This window comes from Bufo bufo, chromosome 3 (genome assembly GCF_905171765.1).
Source record: "Bufo bufo chromosome 3, aBufBuf1.1, whole genome shotgun sequence".
Taxonomy (NCBI): Eukaryota; Metazoa; Chordata; class Amphibia; order Anura; family Bufonidae; genus Bufo; species Bufo bufo.
In genome coordinates this window covers 379,553,857-379,568,798 of record NC_053391.1, presented here as the reverse complement: position 1 = coordinate 379,568,798, position 14,942 = coordinate 379,553,857, and the positions used below count along the sequence as shown (strand labels likewise).

The following is a 14,942-nucleotide window of genomic DNA, read 5'->3' as shown; positions in this document are numbered from 1 at the left end:
ATAGGTCATCAATATCTGATAGGTAGTGGTCTGACATGGATGCTGAATGGCAGGTGACAGCATGGCCACTACACAGTGGACAGAGCCTTCTGCTTCCGGCAGTTGCTCCAAATAGCTGATCAGTGGGGGTGCGAGGTGTGGGACCCCCACCAATCTTATACTGATGACCTACCCTGACGATAGGTCATCTAAAAGGTGGACAACCACTTTAAAGTGACTATAGAATTTACTTATACTATTTTAGTCAATAAGCAGTATATATGACCATACATTGATATATTATTGGTATTTATTTGTGATGCATCACTGGTTGTAATACCTATTGATAGTGAGGTAATATTAGCAGGTTATGGATAACAGAATATTATTGGTAGTTACTACTGATGCACTACAGTTTGTAATAGATATAAATAGTGAAATACTAGTAGGAGGTTATAGATTAAAGTTATTGCTATCAGAACGGCGCCTGGTGGACAATTGTTACTTAGGGATTCTTACTCTAATAATTTGCATGATTTAAAAATTTGTAGGTTTTAGATTTTTTATTTTATTTAAAGAATGTATTCTAATGCTTGATCTAAGGCTTTCCTTAAAAGTAAATTGTACAGTCAATAAGGCCTCATGCACACGACCGTTTTTTTTCCCTTTCTTACTTCAGTGAGTCTATGGTGTATGTGCGCATGTGTGTATATATATATATATATATATATATATATATACACACACACACATACACGCACACACACCAGGTTGTGAAAAATAATTACCAGGTGTATCAACTGACCATCTTTTCTCAAACTATTTTGTAACCTAGACAAGTGTATGTATGGAGGTTTTAGTGTTGGTCTCTTTAAAAGGTCAAAAGCTGTGTGCTTCTTATTGAGGACTGAGTTTAAATGCTGATATTCAGATTACCGGAACCACTTATTAGCTGCAGCAGGGGGCTGTAAGTACAAAACAGCTGGGCACAAATAGTTCTAAAAGAGGCAGTGCCTTTCAGCCCACGCTGCTAACTACATTCATTGTAATATATGATCCACATGGAGCAATTCAATGTTCATGGAGATCAGACTAGTTCCACTGCCGTCAACTGATAAACAAGGATAGTACATACGGGGCTATTTTATATATTCATTAGAACAGCTGTCCAAACTGGCTTTTTGGAACTTACTTTTACAACTACTAAGGTTACCCTTCTGGTGTAGCAAAGGGGTTTTTCAAGCAAGTAAAAATATAGAAAAGAACCTATTTGTCTGAAAACTCACTAGATAATGCCAACATAGTTGAGAATTATTTTCCTTTTCATTACCTTTTCCAACTCTGTTACAGTTTGTTAGGTAGTGCTGTTATTACTTCCTCTCCTGTGTAATTATTTTGATCACATGTTCCTGTGACTGCATGATGAACATTTGTAAAGTGTAAACTGTGCATTATTTGTAAAGATTAACATGCTTTAGAGGAAAAGAGCCTTAAAGGGGTCCTGCACTTTGTTTAAACTGATGATCTATCCTCTGGATAGATCATCAGCATCTGATCGGCAGGGGTCCGACACCCGGGAACCCCGCCGATCAGCTGTTTGAGAAGGCAGCGGCGTTCCAGCAGCGCCGCGGCCTTCTCACTGTTTACCGCAGGCCCAGTGACGTCACGACTAGTATCACTGGCCTGGGCGCGGCTAAGCTCCGTTCACTTGAATGGAGCTTAGCCCAGGCCAGTTGATACAAGTCGTGACGTCACTGGGCCTGCGGTAAACAGTGAGAAGGCCGCGGCGCTGCTGGAGTGCCGCTGCCTTCTCAAACAGCTGATCTGCAGGGGTCCTGGGTGTCAGAACCCCGCCGATCAGATGCTGATGATCTATCCAGAGGATAGATCATCAGTTTAAACAAAGTGCAGGACCCCTTTAAGGTTGAAGTAAATAAAGAAAATATCTATAGATATACTTGAATCTGTTCCAACAAATTATTTGAACCTCCCCATACATATCACCATTTTCTTCACATAGGAAATTGCTTGCTTACAGCTGTGTCCACACTTACTCTAAAATTTGGCTACAGACTCAGTTTTTCATTAACCCTTTCAGGACCAAGCCATTTTTCACCATAAGGACCAGGGCATTTTTAGCAAATCTGACATGTGTCACTTTATGTGGTAATAACTTTAAAACTATTTTACTTATCCAGGCCATTCTGAGACTGTTTTCTCGTCACAGTGGTAAAATGGAGTCAAAAAATGTCATTTTTATTTATGAAAAAATACCAAATTTATCAAAGATTTGGACAAAATTAGTAAATTTCAACTTCTCTACTTTTATTTTTTGGGGACGTTAGAAGGCTTAGAAGCAAATCTTGAAATTTTTCAGAAAATTTTCAAAACCCACTTTTTAAGGACCAGTTCAGGTCTGAAGTCACTTTGTGAGGCATACATAATAGAAACCACCCAAAAATTACCCAATTTTAGAAACTACACCCAAGGTATTCAAATCTGATTTTTACAAACTTTGTTAACCCTTTAGGTGTTCCACAAGAATTAATGGAAAAATGGAGATGAAATTTCAGAATTTCACTTTTTTGGCAGATTTTCCATTTTAATAAAAAAAAATCTGTTAACAAAGCAAGGGTTAACAGCCAAACAAAACTCAATATTTATTGCCCTGATTCTGTAGTTTACAGAAACACCCCATACGTGGTCGTAAACTGCTGTACGGGCAGACGGCAGGGCGCAGAAGGAAAGGAACGCCATATGGTTTTTGGAAGGCAGATTTCCCTGGGATAATTTTAAGCTGCCGTGTCACATTTGAAGACCCCCTGATGCACCCCTAGAGTAGAAACTCCCAAAAATGACCCAATTATGGAAACTACGGGATAAGGTGGCAGTTTTGTTGGTACTATTTTAGGGTACATATGATATTTGGTTGTGCTATATTACACTTTTTGTGAGGCAAGGTAACAAACAGTTATTTTTTTTGTTATTTACAATGCTCATCTGACAGGTTAGATCACATAGTAATTTTATAGAGCAGGTTGTTACGGACGCGACAATACCAAATATGACTATTTGGTTGGTTGTTTCCGTTTTACATAATAAAGCATTTTTTTTAAAAATTTCACCTGAGGGGTTAGGTCATGTGATATTTTTATAGAGCAGGTTGTTACGGATGCGGCGATACCTAATATGTAAAAAAAAAATTTCTTTAACACAAAAAAAGCATTTTTTAAACCAAAAAAATTCATGTTTTAGTGTCTCCATAGTCTGAGAGCCATAGTTTTTTTGATTTTTTGGACGATTGTCTTAGGTAGGGGCTCATTTTGGTGATGGTTAGATTGGTACTATTTTCGGGGGCATATGCCTTTTTGATCGCTTGGTGTTGCACTTTTAGTAATGTAAGGTGACAAAAAAAAATTTAATTTTTTTTAGACAATGCTCACCTGAGGGGTTAGGTCATGTTATATTTTTATAGAACTGTCAATGTAGGATTGGCACACTCAAAACATGCGGAGCCCCACGGAGTTGAAACAATTTATTATAACTACGTTTGATAAAATATGATAAAATACAATAAAATACATAAAATAAATTAAACAACGGTAGTAGTTTTGTAATATTCAAATCAACTTATTGCAGACAAAGTATCCTAGATGTTCTCAATAGTGGATGGGTCTGCAATGACACACAATGGATGCTTAACTGCAGATCCTAACAACAGGGTGTTGTCTTGCAAATAAAACGCACTCTAGGTCACTACAGTCCATATGTATACAAGTCACAAAATATTCAGAAGGACTGTTTGAATTCCAGGAGGTTGCATCAAACTCCGGTTATATTCATATGCAAGAAAAACGCACTGAGAGACTCTACATGCAGAAAAGCGCATACAGTGATTTCCTATGCAGGCACTATATTCCTATCTCTGTATATCTACAGTTTCTGCAATCCATGCATTCCAAGGTTGTTATAGGAGTTTTTCATAAGAATTTTCTGCATGCATTTATATTTGTATTTTTCTCAAGAATTCTATTCAAGAGGATCCTCAAAGAGGTTATTCCACACATAACCTCTTTGAGGATCCTCTTGAATAGAATTCTTGAGAAAAATACAAATATAAATGCATGCAGAAAATTCTTATGAAAAACTCCTATAACAACCTTGGAATGCATGGATTGCAGAAACTGTAGATATACAGAGATAGGAATATAGTGCCTGCATAGGAAATCACTGTATGCGCTTTTCTGCATGTAGAGTCTCTCAGTGCGTTTTTTCTTGCATATGAATATAACCGGAGTTTGATGCAACCTCCTGGAATTCAAACAGTCCTTCTGAATATTTTGTGACTTGTATACATATGGACTGTAGTGACCTAGAGTGCGTTTTATTTGCAAGACAACACCCTGTTGTTAGGATCTGCAGTTAAGCATCCATTGTGTGTCATTGCAGACCCATCCACTATTGAGAACATCTAGGATACTTTGTCTGCAATAAGTTGATTTGAATATTACAAAACTACTACCGTTGTTTAATTTATTTTATGTATTTTATTGTATTTTATCATATTTTATCAAACGTAGTTATAATAAATTGTTTCAACTCCGTGGGGCTCCGCATGTTTTGAGTGTGCCAATCCTACATTGACAGTTATACAATTTGAAGGGTGAATTCATCAGATTGTGCACCTCTTATGGTTGTGGGACTAGTGAGCTATTTCCAATATATTTACTAAGTTATATTTTTATAGAGCCGGTTGATACGGACGCGGCGATACATAATGTCTACTTTTTCCCCAATTTTTTTTCTCACAACCTCTGGGGGTCTCATCCCCTTTACAATGCATTACAATACTTCTGTATTGTAATGCATTGGCTGTAAGTGTATTACACACTGTAATACACTTCTCACAGGCAAGCTGGCTGATCCAGGGGGCTGGATCTCACAAGCTCTCCCGGAAGGCAGCCATCGATTCCCAGTCACAGCAGCGTGGGGACCTGATGGACAGGCCGAACAAGTCTGAAGCCTGCACGTGCCGTGGTCAGCTCTCACCGCGGCAGTGCAAGGGTTAATGCGCCGGCATCTGTGATTTCACCGATGCCGGCGCATACAGCAGGGGTCCGGCTATCAGTGACTGCCGGACCCCTGCTGCGGATCGGGCGGGCACAGCTCCTGCACCCGCCCGATCAGCGTGCCATACATGTACGGCGCTGGGCGTTAAGTCATGTCCGGTTGCTGGTCATTAAGGGGTTAAACTAATTCAATACGGCAACATGATAGCAAACCCCCTGACCAGCTACAATTCACTACAACCACTGGGGTCTACACACAGGACAAACATCTTGTAGCAATATTGGGAAATCATGTTGTTTTAAAAAGCTGGTTATCTTGTGACACACATATCAGGACATTTCCCACCAAGAGGAAAGGTAAGGAAGAACAAATTTGTTTACATTATATCACTGATTAAACTTTATAAGAAAAGGCTCCAGTGACTCTTGCAGGAAACGTAACATATATTATTACTAGGCACCAATGGAGTGTATTTACTGTATCTTTCGCCCCATCAGACACATTTTTGGGGGGGGAAATGCCCCTGCGTCTTATGGGGAAAATACTAATGAGCATTATAACCATGACCATTATGGAAGCGCTCATTAGTACCGGAGGACCAGGAAGCGGTGACTGCTCTGTACTCCCCGCTTTCTGGTCCTCGGCTGACGGCTGTGCAGTGGCTGCGCACAGCGTGAGGGCGCTCTGTGACCTCACGCTGTGCGCGTCAGGTCACAGCACAGCCGACGGCAGGAGGAAGAGGATTGTGCTGGAGGAGAGGAGTGGCGGCACTTGGAGCAGGAGAGGTGACTTTTTTTGGTTTTATGTCTTATGTGGTTGAAGACAGGCATGGGGGCTGAAATATGGCAATGGGGGCTGATATGGAGGCTCAAATATGGCAATAGGGGCTGATATGGGGGTTGAAATGGCAATGGGGGCTGAAATATGGCAATGGGGTCTGAAATATGGCTACGGGGGCTATTATGGGGGCTGAAATATGGCAATGGTGGCTGATATGGGGGCTGAAATATGGCCGTGGGGGCTGAAATATAACAATGGGGGCTGATGAGAGGCATGGGGCTCTTATCTGAGGTCTGATTGGGGGTCATTCACATTGGGGTCTGAGCTGAGGTCTGATTGGGGGTCTAATCTGAGGTCTTATTAACATTGGAGGTCTGATTGGGTCTGTCATCGGAGATCTGATTAACATTGGGGATCTGACTAGTGACCTGACCCGAGGTCTAATAAAAAATATTTTTCTTATAGTCCTCCTCTAAAACCTAGGTGCATATTGGGCAGGTGCGTCTTATAGGGTGAAAAATATGGTAAAAACATATTACATATATCCTTCTTAATAATCCATAGGAAAAAAAAAAAATGTCTGCACAATGTAATACTGGACCTAATTTCGACTATGGCTGTGTATACATATGGATAATTGAGATCTTCATGTTCATTTGCGTTAGACTATGTACTGTAATTTCCTAATAAACCTCTTTTTCTTCACTGATGACTGGCTGAACTTTTGCCATTATGGACATTACTTATCCATGAGCTGACTTCTTGGTGAGCTTCTGCTTATGCACAGCAACACATCTTAAAAAGGAGAGTTATAGTGGAAAGCCGGAGTCTCAAGACTACACTAATTCAGACTCCTAAGATACAACGCAGCTAACACGAAGCAATAGATTACAGCTCTGCCCTAATTGAGCAAAGCTTTAAAAAAAAAAAAAAAAAAAAAAAAACAGACAGTAAACCACATTGAAGAAAATAAATAACAGGTAATCAAGCCCTTAAGTTAGCAAATCGCAGATAATATGTAAAAGAATAGGACACAGTCTCTTGTATTGGTAATATGTTTATATACACATGTATTTATTCTGAATATGATGGAGCCATACCATACCTGTGTCGCAAGGCTCAAGACTTGCTGTACTAGCTCCTGGGTCTCGGATGGCTTCTTCAAGAACAGTTTAACAATGGCAGTCAGAAGAGTCAGTTGCACCTATGGGAAATAAGATAAGATACTTAAATGAATAAGTGCTCCTAATAGTACCCTCAATTCTTAAGGGCCCTTTACAGGGGTGAACAATCCGCAAGATAATCGCTAACAAGCGTTCACAGGAACACTCGTTAGCGGTTTACTGGCGGACTAAAAGTTAAGAGCAAAACGCTCCTTCATCGGGTAATAGAAGATTCATGCGGACACAAAAATCGTCGCTTGCCGGCAATGGATGCTGTTGTTTGCTGGCAAACAACGGAGTCTGTATGGGGAAGAGCGATGGCATTAAAGATCGCTCCTCCCATACAGGGGAGGAGATCGCTGCATGTAAATGCATAAGTCCCCTCCACTGACAAGCAGGTGATTAACGGGAAGTAACGCTTCCTTCCCGACAATCTGCTGCTGAATCATCCCGTGTAAAGGGACCTTTAGTTTACATCTAAATCTTTCACTACCTTCTACCGTCTTCAGGCTAAATAGTGAAACACAAGAGGTGGTCACTCTACTTCTAGAAAAGTCAATGGCATTATATCAATGTGTATGAAAAATAAGCAACCCCATACCATATAGAGAAAAATCTATTCATCTGTACTGATATACAAACAAGACGACATGAATATAAAAACTGTTAACCCTTTTATGTAGTCTTTTCCCTAGATCAATAGAGATGAATGGATTTTAATATTGGGATGTGCCTGTTGTTTTGCTCCCTATAATATAACGTTGAGGCTAATTTAGAAGAACCCCCCGTTTTTTTTCTAATCTGTAACCAGTGGTGCCCATCCACTAGTTTGCTCTGATAGTGTACCAATAGACCTGTTACCTGAGTGCTTTCATCGTGGAATCCTTCCAAAAAGCTCTCCAGCAGCTCATCAGCATTATCAATGCGCTCTGCATACTCTCCTACAATCCAGATCATGGCTGCCCGGGCATCAGGCTCATCCAGGGAATCCAAATTCTCACATAATGTGGCAATAATGCTCTCGTACCTGTCAGAAATGGCACATCATCATAATCCAGCTTCACTTCCGACAAGTCAACCATGTCACTAAAATAACTAACATACTTGTTGGGGTATTTGCGGAAGATGTCCCGGATGACAACAATAGCTTCTTGTACCACATAATTGACCTTGGTCTGAATAAGGTCGAGGAGGGTGCTCACACAACGCTCTGCAGATTGCTGTTGGGGAGAAAAAAGAAAAATATAAAAATTAAAACATTTATACGTACAATATATAAACAAAACAAAAAGTGGACTACTAAGAGGCAAAAAAAGAAAGGAGATACAAAGCTTACTTCGACTTTGATGGCACATCTTCCAATGGCACGAACTGCTTTCCTAACAAAATCAACATCCACTTCAGTGGCGTATTCCTTCAGTTCCGCTAACACCTGCAGCAAAAGAAAAGGAAAAAACACGTCTTTAAGGTTCCTGCGTTAAAACCAAGCACACCATTGTTTTTCGTGTGAAATTCCCAATAAGTTTGATGTGTCACATAACCCTCTTCCTATTGAAAAAACAAAAGTTGGATTCAAAATGGCCGCCATGGTCACCACCCATCTTGAAAAGTTTTCCCCCTCACATATACTAATTTTCCACAAACAGGAAGTTAATATCACCAACCATTCCCATTTTATTAAGGTGTATCCATATAAATGGCCCACCCTGTACACTACAACTGAATGTGCAGATTGTTTTAGGTTTCAAGTTCAAGGAGATAAGTGGCTGCCAGGCATGTCCGGCGCTGCTTATTGGGTGGGTAACCGGTCAAATGCTTGTTTTTCGCAATGAAACTGGACTGTTGGGCAATGCATACAGTGAAAATCCATGGGACCAGCTTAGAAAAATCGAATGACTGGAGCTAGCTTCACATGACCAGTCATCGCCTTTCACATTTCGACCAGACTGTAGACACATAATGGAAGATTTCATTATACGGGTGAAGAGAGCACGGCGACACTAACCTGAGCAATGTTGGCCTGAGATGCCAGTCGTATCATGATATCCAATTTCTCCAATTTCACATAAATGGGATCATTGTATTTGACAAAGAACACCTTAATTTCTTGCTTCAGGATCTCTGGTCTGGTGTAACGGCACAAAAGTGATAAATTAACCGATTGCACGACTGTATTTGCAGAATTTTCTGTCTATTCATTACACATAAGTACACGCATTACTCTCTTTCACTGCCCAATAAAAAGAAAAAAATACAAACATTTTTTGTAATGTGCATCGATCGTCATTACAGAGGATCAGCTCTCCTATCAGAGGATCAGCTCTCCTGGCAGGTTGGTTTTCATACACACTTGCACCTTCTGTAAAATTACAATTTCACTGCATATTTTCTCAAAACTATGTTTTGCCATTCATCCGCTATGCCTCCTGGAAATGTGTATTTATACACTACCAGGAGAAAAACAATGATACAACAAAGGACCATTGTTATTTTACGGAGCATATAAGCAAGTCAGGAGAGCCGAGATTTACCAGTTACTGCTAATCATTGCAACATGACCTGTGAGGATGACATTATTAAAGAGGTTGTCTAACTTCGGCAATTCACATTTATTATATAGAGCAAAGTAATACAAGGCACTTACTAATGTACTGTCATTGTCCATATTGCTTCCCTTGCTGGCTAGACTCATTTTTCCATCACATTATAAACTGCTTGTTCCATGGTTACGACCACCCTGCAATCCATTAGTGGTGGTCATGGAAAAAGCACAAGCCCATGTTCGCTCCAGCGGTTCCAGCCACCAAAGAGGTTGGCGCTTTTTCCTACAGTGTGCAAGCGCAGCCACCACTGATGGATGGCAGGGATGGTCGTAACCATGGAAACGAGCAGCGTACAACGTGATGGAAAAATGAATCAAGTCAGCAAAGGAAGCAATATGGATAATAGCAATACATAAGGAAGTGGCTTGTTTTATCTTCCACTACATGATAAATGCCATTTGCTAAAGTGAGACAACCCCTTTAATTCCAGTTTTATACCTAGATAAAAGAGGCATAAAATGCTTGAAAGACTTTAATCTCCCGTAGAACGTTTAAAGGGGTTGGCCACTTTCTGGTTATTATGGACCAATGTGTTTTTGAGATGATTATATGGGCCTTTGTTGAAATTCTGCACCATTTTCTATATTTCATAAGGTACACAAAGTCTTTTGTGCTGTCCACATCGAGGTCCTGTCCAAAATGGCTGCTGATGGAGGGTCATTTCATCAGACCGATCAACTCCATGTGATGTCTCCTCCATTCAAATACATTGCTCCCACCACTTGCACTGTTGTGAGTTTGGTGCAGATGCATTGTATTAGAATGGAGAAGGCTGAGTGATGCCTGGACACATGACCATCCATCAGTGGTCATCTTATGGACAGGACCTGTATGCGGACAGCACAGAAGATCTGTCTAGCATAGGGGTATGGCTTATGAAATATAGCAAGCTGTGCAGAATATCCACAAATGATATATATCAGTAAAAGCCATACAGTCACACATTGGTCAAAAGTAGCCAACCCCTTTAAGAGTAAAAGGCACGTGTAGCAGCCAATAGGGCTGGGTCTGCATTTTACTGTTCAGCGATAAGCTGAATGCCGGCTCCGTTACATGATGGACACAAATGGCATGTGATGGACCCTACTGACTATAACGGGGTCAATCAGCTCTCTGTTACTGCAGCAGAAAAAACTGCATTGCATCCTACACCATTCTGACTGCTATTTTTTTAAGCATTCTGCAACGGGAGCTCCTAATGGCTATGATCACAGCCTAAGTGACTATTACATGTATTTAACTTCCTCTTAGTGGGAATTGATCAAGTTTCCCCAGTGTATCTGCCCAAATGATGTTCTTGCTGTCACAGAAAGGTGCTGGCACAGCATCGGATATTCTTCAGTACTAAAGTAAAGCATTTAAGTGTAGCACAAGATGCTAGTCTTCATATCAAGTAATGTTTGTGCCTGTAGAAGTACAGGGTGGGCCATTTATATGGATACACCTTAATAAAATGGGAATGGTTGGTGATATTAACTTCCTGTTTGTGGCACATTAGTATATGTGAGGGGGGAAACTTTTCAAGATGGGTGGTGACCATGGCGGCCATTTTGAAATCGGCCATTTTGAATCCAACTTTTGTTTTTTTTCAATAGGAAGAGGGTCATGTGACGCATCAAACTTATTGGGAATTTCACAAGAAAAACAATGGTGTGCTTGGTTTTAACGTAACTTTATTCTTTCATGAGTTATTTACAAGTTTCTGACCACTTATAAAATGTGTTCAATGTGCTGCCCATTGTGTTGGATTGTCAATGCAAACCTCTTCTCCCACTCTTCACACACTGATAGCAACACCGCAGGAGAAATGCTAGCACAGGCTTCCAGTATCCATAGTTTCAGGTGCTGCACATCTCGTATCATCTGAAGGCAATCGTCTATGCTGTGAAGATACGAGATGTGCAGCACCTGAAACTACGGATACTGGAAGTCTGTGCTAGCATTTCTCCTGCGGTGATGCTATCAGTGTGTGAAGAGTGGGAGAAGAGGGTTGCATTGACAATCCAACACAATGGGCAGCACATTGAACACATTTTATAAGTGGTCAGAAACTTGTAAATAACTCATGAAAGAATAAAGTTTGATGCGTCACATGACCCTCTTCCTATTGAAAAAACAATGGTTGGATTCAAAATGGCCAACTTCAAAATGGCCGCCATGGTCACCCCCCCATCTTGAAAAGTTTCCCCCCTCACATATACTAATGTGCCACAAACAGGAAGTTAATATCACCAATCCATTCCCATTTTATTAAGGTGTATCCATATAAATGGCCCACCCTGTACATACATACAGTTCAGTGACGTGTGGAAAGCTGTCCCTTAATAACCCCTTAGGGACCGGGCTCATTTTCACCTTAAGGACCAGGCCATTTTTTGCAAATCTGACCAGTGTTACTTTATGTGGTGATAACTTTAAAACACTGACTTATCCAGGCCATTCTGAGATTGTTTTTTCGTCACATATTGTACTTAAAGAGGACCTTTCACTAGTTTAAAAACTAACTATATCAGTGGGCAGAGCGGCGCCCAGGGGTCCCCCTGCACTTACTAGTATGTCTGGGCGCCGCTCTGTTCGCCCGGTATAGGCTCCGGTGTCTGCAGCTCCCTCTGTTGTACTGGGCGGGGTTTTTGTATTAGGGTTGTCCCTTGCTGCAGCGCTGGCCAATCGTAGCGCACAGCTCATAGCCTGTGGTAATAATCAACTTCTGTCTGCTGCAGAGGTGGGAGGGAGTGTGACTTTCTCCCTGCAGCTCACACTCAGACAGTACAGTGCTGCTGTCTTAGAGTGAGCTGTTCAAAAGGACACGCCCCCGATCCAGTAAAGGCCACTGTTAAGGGGGCTGGCCTCTGTGGAGGCCACTGTCAAGGGGGTGGTATGCTGTTAAAGGGGAAGGCTGCTGTAAAGGTCAAAGTTAAGGGGGTGGGCTGCTGTGGAGGTCCAATTTTAAGGGACGGGGCACTGTGGGGTGGTCAGTGTTGGGGTGCTGTGGAGGTCACTGTTTTGGGGGCGGGGTGCTGTAGAGGTCACTGTTATAGTGGATAGTGTTGATATCTTTTAACGACACACACAAACATTAAATGAAAAAGATTAAATATACCCGAGCGAGGCCGGGTCCTTCAGCTAGTATATACATATATTACTTGCCTTTTTTGGACAATAAGGTTGATATTTCTTAAAGCCACATATTGGACTTCAGGCTCCCCGGAAAGCAGGGTAACCAAAGGAGGTGCCAACTTCTTTAGAAGCATGGTATAGTAATCAGAGTCTTTAGGTAGCAGTTCTAGGAACTTCATCAAAACTTTGACAGCAGACAGAACTACTGCCGAGTTGGCATGTGACAGGCGAGGAGTGACACGTTCACAGATGCTGATGAAAAGAAGAAGTGGATTAACATATGAGAAAGAGACAACAAGGTAAAGCTGGCCAAACACTTTAAATTGCGATCGACCAAAATTTCCTTTGGTCATCAGCTCTGAACTCTCCACAACCACTGAATACTTGCTTTGTGTGGTTTCAACAAGGAAAGAGGTCAGACACCTGTGGACATATCTCCTTTAGGGCTCATGCACACGGTCGTAAGTGTTTTTGCGGACAAGAATAGGACATATTCAATCTTTTTTGCGGGGCCGTGGAACGGACTTGTGGAATGTTGACAGCACACGATGTACTGAGTGAATTTTTTGCAGTCCCATTGAAGTGAATGGGTCTGCATCTGATCTGCAAAAAATGTGGATCGGATGTGGACCAAACATACAGTTGTGTGCAAGAGCCCTTAAAAAGAAAGGATCAGGCATGTGAACCATGAGTCCTGATATTCATGAGGACTCTGCTCTCCCCACTCCAGCCGCTGATTGCTACAGAAAAAGATATGCAAATCAGCGGTGGGAGAAGTGAGAATATCATACTGAACAGCTCCAGCACTGAAGCCATTTCAAGGTATTGTAAAGGATTAGAAAGACATGGCTGCTTTCTTTCAGAAACAGCAGCACACCTGTTTATAGGTTTTGTCTGCTGAAGTAAATGGGGCTTAGCTGTAATACCACACGCATCCTGTGGACAGGTGTGGCACTGTTTCTGGAACAAAGCAGCTATGTGTTTCTAATCCTGGACCACATTTTTTAAAGGGTTTCTATCAGCAGGAAAATGGGCATTAACCTGGCTGACATTAGTGATGTACTAATGTCAGCTGAACATAACTATATTAGTGCCATCTCACTGCATGCGGCCTTTATTGAGAAAAAATAACTTTTATAATATGCAAATGAGCCTCTAGGTGCAGGGGTGGGCGTTGCTCCTGCTCCTAGAGACGCCGTCCCGTTCAGTATTCGAATACTGAACGGGATGGCGCAGGCGCGAGATTTCCCCCGACAGACAGAGCCGGCAAGCGGAGACCAACAGTGCCTGGCCCTGTCAATCAAGTGTAGCAGGGCATGGCCAGAGGTGGGAGAACGGCGCCTCTAGGAGCAGGAGCAACGCCCACCCTGCTCCTAGAGCCTCATTTGCATATTATAAAAGTTTTTTTTTCTCAATAATGGTGGCACACAATGAGATGGCACTAATATAGTTATGTTCAGCTGACATTAGTACATCACTAATGTCAGCCAGCTTAATACCCATTTTCCTGCTGACAGAAACCCCTTAACACATGATTTTAGCAAAACAACTGGATCAATTTGAAAGGGGTTGTCCCATGTTTAATGTAAAAAATAAAAATCAATCAGACATCATGACAACCTTTTCTAACAAAGCTAGAACCAGCCCTGTACCTCACATGGATCCAGAGATCCACCATGCATTGCTCCAATTGTTCTGCTAGATTTATACCAAGCTGGCAGCTCAAGGGGAGTGGCCTTTCCCTTACAGCTCGGTGCATTCTTTCTGCTGCAGCTCTCTCCTTATCACAGCTCAGGAGGCAGGTGAAGGATGAAACTGAGCATGTGCGGCCATCTCAGTGAGCTGGACACAGAAATAAGAAAAAAAATAAAAAATAATGCAGGTGGCGCTATACAGATACATTTTATTGAATAACTCGGTGGCTATACAAAACTTTTAATTACATGCAATTACAAAAGTATTCAGATCCTGGAGTTGGTTTGAAAATTAGAATATTTTTGTGTGACAACTCCTTTAAAAAAGTGGCAAAACATTTTGCGAAGGGAATCTTTCACTAGTTTACGCTTCCCTTAAAGGTGTATTCCCATCTTCAGTTTTAATACTTACCTTCGTCCAGCACGACGTCCACTTCCTGGATTCGGCTGGGCTTGAGTGACGTCTTCTCTCGGCCAGGCCGCTCTTGCGCAGAAAACAGAAGTTTTTCTCCCGGCCGGGCAATATCCTGAACGTG

General features: G+C 41.6%; 1 protein-coding gene across 1 annotated transcript in view; it reads right to left on the bottom strand.

The window, feature by feature from the left end:
- AP2B1 (adaptor related protein complex 2 subunit beta 1) overlaps positions 1-14,942 on the bottom strand; it is a 123,479-nt gene that overhangs the window by 45,102 nt on the left and 63,435 nt on the right. Inside the window, 6 exon segments of the mRNA XM_040424706.1 lie at positions 6,935-7,033; positions 7,854-8,019; positions 8,097-8,212; positions 8,329-8,424; positions 8,998-9,118; positions 12,743-12,964. Of these exon segments, the coding sequence (XP_040280640.1) occupies positions 6,935-7,033; positions 7,854-8,019; positions 8,097-8,212; positions 8,329-8,424; positions 8,998-9,118; positions 12,743-12,964 (820 nt within the window).